The sequence below is a fragment of the Mycteria americana genome, chromosome Z (assembly GCF_035582795.1).
Source record: "Mycteria americana isolate JAX WOST 10 ecotype Jacksonville Zoo and Gardens chromosome Z, USCA_MyAme_1.0, whole genome shotgun sequence".
Lineage (NCBI taxonomy): Eukaryota > Metazoa > Chordata > Aves > Ciconiiformes > Ciconiidae > Mycteria > Mycteria americana.
In genome coordinates, this window is record NC_134396.1 from 38850989 (window position 1) to 38861503 (window position 10515).

Sequence of the window (10515 nt, forward strand, 5' to 3'; positions counted from 1 at the left end):
TAGATAAATTCACTGCAATGCAGTAAGTATCACCTGATCAAAATAAGTTATCCAAAACCCACTGCAACTCACAATATGTCTGGGAATCATGTGTTTTCTCAGCTTTTGAGGGGAGGGGGAAAATATAAAGTAGAATATGGCATAAGGGTTTGTTATTTGCTTGCAAGCTGTGTTTTAAGAGGACAGTCATACTGTATTCACTGTGTTTCATGCTTTTGTACAATTTAGGTGACTGCAAGGCAGCTAGAGATTTGAGAAGGCCTTTCTTGTTTGTTTTAGACATGAAAACAAACAATGAAACTGTGCAATGGAAAGTATCCTGGATATTTGGCAGCAGTGGTTTCATGCATACCTGAAGAGAAAAGCCTGTTAACACTGTTTCAGCTGTGAGTGGGAAGGCTGAGGGGTTGTTGCTAAGTGGAAGTCAGTATTTGGCAAGATACTTACCATAGTGACATGTCAGACAGTAAAAGAGAGGAAGATGCTCATAGTACAACTATGGCTGAGGAATAATTATGCAAACGTATTTTCAACTTCAGATTCAGGCTTTTGAAGGAAGTTCATTATCCTCTTAAGTCCAGTGACTTCAATTGCCACAAACATGAGACTGCTTAAACATGTATCCTTGAATGTCTCTTTCTCTTCCCCCGCCCCCCGCATCTTACTCCTGGCCTCTGTTCCCTTGCTCTCCCATGCATTTTCATCTTGCTGTACTTAAAAAGGTGAACATGGTTCTCTTTTTCCTTGCTTCAAGAGAGGAAAAGGGAAGTCACAGGCCTAAGGTGGCCAGTCATCTCAGTCATGTCTGAGGATGCTTATACATGGATTGGCATTCATTGCTCCAGAGTGTAGAGCCACCTCTTTATGGTTGTTGTAGGAGGAACAGATACTGAAATTTTGTACTGTCAGATAGACAAAAATTGGTTTTGGTAGGTATATACTATTTTTAAAACTACTGTAACTATGCAGCAGGAGACACATTGTCACACAGAGCTAGCAGATCTGAGAGTTGTTGCAGATTCAAGATGGAATCTCTGAGTAGTTACTGCTGCATTGTGGCACTTAAATTCTTGTTTGATGCTCAGCTGCATGTCTCCATTCTTATTGAAGAGCGTTACCCTTAAGTGGTGTGCAGATGCTACCATTTTTGCTGGACTCTTGATTACAGCCTGTATGTAATCTGGAACTCAAAGAAATGGAAACTCATTATTGGTATCCAAAACTTGCTGTATACTTTTAAGAAACATAACAAAAGAAGTGGTGGAGGAAAATATCTTCTGTGGTAGGAAGATATAATGTGTTTATGTTGAAAACCCCATAGAATACATGGAACATGAAAGGTGAAAATAGATGCTTTCTTTGATGTATTTTTTCATGTGTGGTAAGAGTCCCTAGGTTTTCTGAACACTTTTTAAACTGTTTTCTGCACAACTACGTAGTAATCCCTCTTCTTTCCCATTGCAATATATGGAAAGCCTCTTCAGAGTAAGTGCAGTAAATTAAGAAGGGATAGGATAAGAAAACAAGTGTAAGACAGGAGGGAATGGCTGCACTTTTACACGTTATTTTCCCTAGTTTGTGATAGCACTTTACAATTTCATTTTATTGTACTTCCATTGACTTTATTTCTTTCCATTTACTGGGATATTTTCTGTACTGTAACCTTTTATCACCCAATTTTTTGAATCCAGAAAATGTTGCTTTCTAGTAAACAACTTGCATCTGTGGCCCTTTGTCTTACATGTATGCCTTTGAAAATAAATTGTTTCTTTCTTTTGAACTTTGTGTGAAGGTTTTCTTGACAATGTGGAAGTGCACAAAGTTGAATAAAACAGTAAAAATGTTACATTCAGTAATTCAATAAAATTTTTTGTCTTTGACATCAAAGGAATTATTTTGCTGCACCTTTTTCCCCCCTGCCAAGGTACTGGTTTGAGAAAGGAGAAAATATGAAGAGTGCAGAAGTGTATAATGGTGTTACAGATAATTCACTATAGGCGCACTTAATTTATCAGATGACCAGTAAGTATGTGGTCAAGTTTAAGTGAAACTTTTCCACTTTGAACAGTGGAAAAAGTTTCACTTTTTTAACAGTTCCACTGTTAGTTTGAACAGTGGAAATTTCCGAACATGCACTGCAAATGCATAATGTCTTCAATATAGTTAAACATTTACTAAAGTCTAACTGCTTTCATGATTGCTGTCAATCTTATTGTAAAAATTCTTTTAAAATACATATAGCAGATACTATATGCTATACTAAGTATTTCTTTAGCTTTGCATCCTGTGTATTTCAGAAGGCTAATCAGAACATAAGCTACGCGGTGCATGAAGAATGTGTTTTAACAAACAATATGTATGTGTGTGATGGTATAATGTTTGGCAATAATGCTTTTGGATTTCCATACTGTGATTTTTTTTTAGTTGTCATTCAGAATAACTTGTTCATAATCATGTGTTTGAAACTTTTAAGCATATTTACATTTTAAAGTGAGAGAAAAATGTGCTATTATTTACTGGATGAAATCTTTCTAGGAGAAAGAATTTGTGGTGTTATTTGTGCAATTTGAGGTTTTTTACTATTTTTCTTCTCCCTGTGTTAAATTGGTTAACATTTTTTTAGTAGTTATGTGGCTAAGCCATAAAGCAAAGCAGGACTTGCTGTTTGGCAAAACAGTTGGATTTTTTTTTACAAAAAAAATTGACTTGTTCTTCTTACTTCTTCCTTTCTTTCTAGTCCTGAGATATGCTTATGGACTGATCACTGTCGTCTTTCCAGTTTTCCAATAATTATTTGAAAATGCTGTAGACAGATCTTATATCATTAAAATGTTATTTCAAGAAGTTTAGCAACACTTGTACTTACCTAAGTATATTAATTAATATACAATACTTTAAGTTAAACAAAGATAATGTGCACTTCCAAATGCACAGAATATTTCTTGTATTGAAGGATTTTTTTTCCGTTATTATTCTATTCTTTCAGTCATAACATTTATTAATCCATAAAGTGTCTGACATTCAATAATATAAAAAGATTGTTGAATGCGCTAGTTATCAGTAGTATAAGAACAAGAGTCAGAGGTTCCTAGCTGAATCAAATTGCATTAATTTCAATCTTGCTTTGCAAGGTTGCCTTATGCGTATTATATACTTGATAATTCAGGTGAACAAGACCAATGCTGTAAAGTCAACATGGGATTTCATGTAGGAGCAAATAATGGGACACACACAATAGTTTGGTAGAGAAAGTGCTCGAGGAACAGAAAATAGAAAGCTGTTGAAAGAAAATGTTTATCATGAAATAGATTTCAATTGGTGAGTTAGAAGGCAAACATTGAAAGAGAATTGCAAAGAAATTTGCCATGAGAGGGAAGAATTAAGGAGAGTGAATTTGACTTTAGGTATTAAAAAGAAGCAAAATAGTGTGGAATGTTGACAATGCTGGAATGTGAATTGAAGTTTTCACTTTTTAAAATGGTAACGGTAGCAGAAAGATACAGGGAATAATTTCATCTATATGTCTGTAAAGTTTACCTCTACCTAGATCCTCATCTATGTATCACTCAGAGTAACAAACTTCAGATTTGACCTTTAATGAACATAGAGACATCTTAAGAAAAACTGAAATAAGTTTTTTAGTTTTACTGACAAAATGTTTATCTTTTTTTAAAAAGAAATTATTGGATTTGGGATTTGAGGGCTGGATTTAAGTTGGCAAACTTTCAAAAACATTCACAAGTTCAACAGAGCAAGTTGTTGTGTTTCAGCCTAACTGGATACTGTTTAATCAATTGGCTTTGCTCCAGAGAGATGAGAAGTTTTTCAAGAGTAACTCACAGTGGCCATGGGCTTTCACTGGCATTAGTTCCTGCAGCTCTTGGGGTAACTTGTTTATAGTAACTTTTTCTACCTTCAGGAAAAAAATTTGAGCAGCTAATTTAGGTAAAAGAGGAGGAGCTCTTTGTGTGTATGTGGTGGTATTTTGCTGCTGTTCTTCCAGGTTTGGTAGTGTGGGTCAATGTACTTAGGTTTTGTACTAACAGAACTAAAGATGCCATTTGTGAGTTTATTTGCAATTAGCAGTACTTTTAACATTAATTCTAATTCTCTGCAAAGACAAGCAATTTTACGACTTTCAGTGTGTTTACAACATTTGGCTTTTTTCCCCAAAGATTTTTAATCTTCTGTGTTTGAACAGACATGTAAACCAAAGTATTGCTGCCTCATATACTTTGGTCTTGTTTAATAAGAGGTGGATGGATGCACATTTATGGGGGTTTAAAATGCTTTTAAGACAGGCATTGACGTGGTTAGGCTTGTATTCTACACAAGTTATGCTTGCTTGAATTAAATTATACAATCCTGATTTCCTGATAGTGACAAATACACTAGGTCTTATCATAGTGAGATCTGAATACTATAAATATTTTTCATGCAAAAATTCCATCAAAATAAACATTTTAAAACTAGGATTGCTTTCTTCTTTCGAAATAAATTTTCCAAGTAAAGTTCTGTATTACCTATGCATGTCTTTAAAAAAAAGGTAAACACTTTAAATGCATACAGAACTAGCAAGATAAGTGTAGAATGTTTATGCTGTAGATAACATCTGCTAATTAAATCTTTATTTTGTTACTATCATCATAACATTATTATTGGGAGATAGGGTTTTTATCTTAATTGGGGCCTCGGTTTCAGTTTTGTGTAGTGTAACTTTTAATAGTGCAGTGAAATTTTAATCTTTGGAGTTGTGCATTTAGCTTAAAGAGTGAAAATTTATGCCTGTAGGTCCCTTACTATTAACATCTCTCTCTGTATGCTAGTTTGAGGTTACTTGCCAAAGTAATGGATTGAGAACAGATGTGAGATCCTAAAGCTCAAGAACATTGTGAACAGCCCATGGAGATAAAGGAAGTGGACATGGATCAAATAGAAACACATTGGGAAGAAACATTGTAAATGCTAAACCAAATTTTGAACTGCAGATGACAAAGTGTGAACACAGTTTGTGTTTTCATCTCTCAAGTAGTGTTAGTAGGGGGACTGAGGACATCACTAAGCAGTTATTCTTTCCCTTGATCTCATTTGGGGGTGAAAGTAATGTTGCTTTTGTTGCTTTTCTGGTTTTCCTCTGTTTTTCACTGCTCTTCAAACACATTCTTTCATTTTAATATTTCCCTTGGCTTTCCTTTTGGGAAAGGAGAAATTTTGACAAGAATTTGTGAGAATTTCTGAAAAATAACTAAGGTGAAAATAGGATTATATTTTTGTGCAAGGTGTTGACTGTCAATGCACAATGAGTTGGTCTGTAACATGATCTTCTTGAATTTGATTAAAACATTAGCTTCTTATGACCATTACATTTAAAATTTTAATCTTAACCAGTTTTAATCTTATCAGTATTATAATGAAAGTGTAATGTGTAATTTTTTTCTGTTCAGTTACAAGTAAGTATAGTGATACCTCTTCCAAAAGTATCTTTACAATTCTGAATAATTGTGTGTGTGTGCATTAGAGATTGTGATATTGACAAAAATTATTTTACCTTAACTTTGGTATCTTTGAATAGTGTTGTGATTATTTATAGTTTTTCTTTGAGTGTTAAGTTGCTAAAGTCACTAAGAGTTCTGAATATGTACTGTGCAAAAAGTGTGTAACATACATTAACAAGCAGGAAGCAGTGAATCCAAATAATCCTTTAATCTTGATGCATAATATCTTCCTGGATTAATTCTTCTATTAAGACTGTAAGCTATTAATACAGGCATTTTCTATTTTATAGTAATATTTGAAGGTTGTAGTTGAGATTCGGGTCCTGTGGTGCAGGATTAAGTATTTGTATAACCTCCTTTCTGCATTCGAGAACTCAAGAGATCCTTCGTTTAGCCTCACGATTGACCCATTTGGAAAAATATCTCACTTTATTCTTAGAGAACCAAGACTTGCCTTCAGTGTCCCTGGAAGTTTGTGACTAAGTAGGGAGTTTACACTGCAGCTCTGAATCCCATTCTTAGCACTCAAACCATTGAGTGCTACCTAGGAGTGACAGGATTGGGCATGATAGAGCTCATCACTATGTCCCAGACACAGCTGTTTTGACGATTTCCATGTCTCATTTTACTAGAAAAATGAAGAAAACCCAGAAGAAGACACAGCAGAGAAGAACATTATTAAGGGAAGGCAAGAAATCCTGGCAAACAGTAAGCAGCATCAGCTGCATGTTACGCATCCTGTGACCCAGAAAAACAAAAAAGTACACAAAGTAGGTTCAGCCACCTTCTTGGTTGGAAAGACACCCAAAGGAATCCGCAGGTGAGGCTGTTTTGGTGAGACGAAAGTAAAATTTTTAAGTTTGAAACGAACTTCCCTCTGGGCAGTTGCTTTTGTCTTTGTTTCAACCATACTCAGGGAATATTGATCATTTTCTGTGGCAAGAGCAGAACTAAGGGGAAACTTCCACTCACACTATACAAAGAGCACCATAATTGATTAATAAAATGAATTGAACCCACAAATCACTTTAACATGTTGATTCAGTGTGTCATATATTGCATAGCTGTGCAGATGTCATCACCACCAGTATTCATGGTATGTGCACCATGCAGTACTACAAACCAATGTTTAAACTGTATAGAAGCAAGCAGTTTTGTAGTGTGAGCTGCTGACTGCCTACTGGTTTTCCCCAGCTCTCATCACTTTCATTGAAAAACTGTTAAAAAAACCTGGACTTCGTATTTATTTTTTTAACATGGGGCTCAATATTTTTTTAATACTTCTTTTACTATGTTGTTTCCCCCTTCATGTTTGGAAGGCTAATAATTTTTGTCTCCTCATTTTCCCTTTTTTCCCCAAACTGTTGCTGTTATTAATATAAATAGCTAAATTCCATTGTTACACAGATAGAAGTTCAATAACAATAGCCAGATGGTATGTAGAAGTAGAAAGCAGAAAGCTGTAGGCAAACCTATAGAACTAGGCAAACCTAGAGAACTGGGATTTGGTATATGTTTAGCCTTGAGACAAATAAATTACTGTGTGAAAGTTGGTATCTAGGTATGCTAGTTTGAGGTTATGAGTCTGAACACCTCTATGTGTTCAGAATCTGTCATATTAGCCAGCTGGCCTCAGCTATCGAAACAGTCATTGTTGAAGTGCCAGACTTGCTTACTATTATAGATACTGAAAATTCTAAATATTGAAGAGGCAGGTAGAGGAGAACCCTTCATGCTAAAAATACTCAAAATTGTAATCATAATTATCAATAATTTATTGGGGTAAAAAATTTCAAAGGCAATGAAGTAGTTAAGAATGTTATTCTGAGATCGTAAAGTCATATCTAGCAAAAAGCTTAAGCACTTTCACACTTAAATGTTACGCAGGTCAGCTGTTGGCACCTTGCTCACAGTTGTACTTTGTAGTACATCTGGATCTGCTGTGCAATGGATGAGGATGATAAGGTCCCTCGGTGTGGTGTGTTGTAGTTGTGAGGCTAAGTGGGAAGCCGTCTGCAGTCACCATGCACAAAGGGTATAGCTGGAGCTAGCCAGTCAAGTGGTATTTGAGGCCAAACAGGGTTAAATCTCACTGCCTACCGGAGCCCTCGTACAGGAAAGGCAACATGTTTCATACCCATTCTCGGACAAGGGAGCATAAACCCACCTCTCCAGCCTTCCAGTTAGGTTACCTGATCCCAAACTATGGCTAATTTGATTAAGATGATCTCCTTTAGTTAGAGCTTGGCCTCTTAGCAGAAACAAGTATTTCACAGCTCACTAGATAGGATGGAGGGCACAGTCCCTGTCTCCTGTGAATGTGTTTATCCAGCTTTTGTTTAGCAAGCCTTTTAAAATGAGTTTGAACAACTACTTTGTGTTTTTTGGTTTGGGTTTTTTTGTGTTTTGTGTTTTTGGGGGTCCCCCCCCAATAAAAAAAAATAAACACGCTCTACCATCTGTCCATCTGCATCCTTCTGAACTCTGGTCCTTTGGTACAAAATCTTGCCTACATTGAAAGTCGGCAAATCTTTGGGTCGTAAGCTGAGGAAATCACACTGGAGTTTGGGATTCAGGAGTTACTTCAGTTCTTCTAAGGTCATTATTCTTTCTTCTCTTTGCTAATAAAAACAAACAAAGCTCCTAATAAGGAAGTTACTTTTAGTGATTACTTTCTGGGATATGTGAAGAATGCGAGTTGAATGAATTGCTTGAAAGCTGCTTTTGTTTCTAGTTAAAGGTGTCAACGCATTTTTCCTTCTTCATAATTACAGGAGACAATTTGAGGAAATGGTATCCCACTTTAATATGGGATCAGCAGAAGAACTGGCAGAACATATTGCAAAAGCTACATCAGAAACAAGGCAGAAGATGTTGAAGGAATTCTATGTTTCCAAGCATCCAGAGATGGAGTCTTTCTTCCCAGTTGAAATACCAGCACAAGCTTCACGTGACTATGAGGAAAGAGAATTGGGTACAACACGCTCCAGAAAAAGAAAATCCATTGCTAATTTTAGAAGATCTAAGTCTAGATCTTCATCAGCTGAAGGTCTACTTCTGAGTGGAACGACAGAAACACAGAGCCAGCAGAGCCATAAGGGAGAAGCAGAGCAATTTCACAATGACTCCTACATGCAAGATACATGTGTTGATGCAAAATATAAACAATCACCCACTGTTGCTACTCAACATATCGAAAGGAGAAACAGTCAAGCATTCAAGGATTTTATGGCATCTGGCTCATTAAGCAGTAAATCAGAAATAATTGAAGTGCTGTCTGTAAAAAGTTGTGAAGGACAGCAGGACTCCAAAGGAACACAGCTGCCAAGAAAAAGATCCCTGTCTCAGTCACAAAATTGGGAGAGAAAAGCTCAGACTTGTAAGAAAAAGTCTTTTGTGGACTTACTTGGAGATACCTCTATTCTCAGTGACCTCTTCAGAAATGATGGAAATGGGCCTACAGAATCACCAAGGAGATTCCCTTCAGGGCAGGTAGAAAAATCAAAGGAGAGACCAAAAGACTTCTGGGATGTGCTGAATGAGCAGAATGAGGAGAGCCTCAGAAAGCTCACGGACATAGCAGTCATAGAGAAGCTATGTGAAAGAGTACCTCATCCCCCAGTGACAGAAGAGAGAGAACTGTGTGAAAGTTCTCTTTGGAAAAAAAATGAAAATTTTCTATGGAAAAAATACAGTCCAGATGATTCAGATGAAGCATCCACAGCTACATCTTGTAATGTAGTAAAATGAAAGTTTTCTATGTGAGTTGCACTAGAATTATCTTAATTAAACATTAAAATATGCACAACTTAGCAGTATGCAGCAAAACATGATACCTCCATGAAATTAAAGGCAAAGTGATGAATTTATATTTATGATATGGATTTACATTTTACAGAGGTGAATATATATAATTACATATGTAATATATAGTACATATGTGCATATATAGTATATATGTACTATATATTATTGTAAGCTATGATATATTAATTTTAAATTAAACTTTTTAAAATGTTCTGAGTGCACTTTGCTTTCTTGCATCCTGATTTTCTTTGCAGACTCAGTAGCAGTACTAAGTAATTTTTCCCCTTCCGTTTGGACACCCTCAGTCATCTCAGCAGAATCTGATGATATTAAAAGGATTTGACAATGATACTCCACATATTTTCTTAGCTATTAGAGACTTGGGGACTTCATAAGACAGGGATGATGTCTTTGTGTCTAATAACCTTTGATGGATTTTTTTTTTTTTTCCCTTCTGTGATTTTGCTCAGTCTCTCTTTGAAGCTGTGGAGCTTCTAATTATCTTCAGTATCCCATAGCAGTGAGTTTCTCAGCTTGGTTGATGTGAAAAATCACCAATTTTTGTTTGTTCACTCTTTTTCAGTGCAAGATCTACAGCACATTAAATTATGTTAGGTGTCAAATTTCATCTTTCACTACACTTTAATCTCCCATTTTTTATTTTTATAGACTTCTGTCATGTCTTTGAGGTGGTGTGGTCTGGACAATACTTTGTGTTTACTTTTCTATGCAACGAAAGAAGAATGGGAATAGTCTTTTAAAATTAAATATATATATACACACACACTATTTCCTAGTGAATTTCAGGAAGAATCTAATGCCATTCAGTATTTGAGATTTACTGTTGTCTCCATTTATTTCATACATTTGAGTATCTGACAACTAAAAAACAAATACGGTTTATACTGGGAAAACTTATTTCTTGCTTGGCTTAATAAATGAAACAAGTTTCATTTTGTGAGCACTGCATTCTGAAAAACTTAAATACCTTGTATTGTACATGCACTTAGAAAATATGCAATTGCATGTGCAGATTTGTGATTGATTTTTTTCTTCAGTTATTTCAAATATGAATATATTAGAGCAATTTTGTGGGCATTTATATAGCCACATTTTTTTTAAACTCAGGTGTGCATACTCTTAAAATCAGTGAGGTAACTTTTTAAGGAAGTTAACTGTAATATTCTGCTGAGTTAGTTCTGCTGTTGACACT

The 10515-nt window shown here is 35.5% G+C and overlaps 1 protein-coding gene across 3 annotated transcripts in view; it reads left to right on the forward strand.

Annotated features, from left to right (window-relative positions):
* Positions 1 to 9464, forward strand: part of ERCC6L2 (ERCC excision repair 6 like 2) — a 58924-nt gene extending 49460 nt beyond the window's left edge. For 2 of the 3 annotated variants that reach the window (XM_075526352.1, XM_075526354.1), the window contains 2 exons: positions 6128 to 6315; positions 8270 to 9464. In XM_075526352.1, coding sequence (XP_075382467.1) covers positions 6128 to 6315; positions 8270 to 9245 — 1164 coding nt within the window. In that variant the 3' untranslated portion in view covers positions 9246 to 9464. Of the gene's footprint in view, positions 1 to 228; positions 1027 to 6127; positions 6316 to 8269 lie in introns of those variants that run through there. The other variant, XM_075526353.1, reaches the window with a different exon arrangement.
* The last annotated feature ends 1051 nt before the right edge of the window (positions 9465 to 10515 follow it).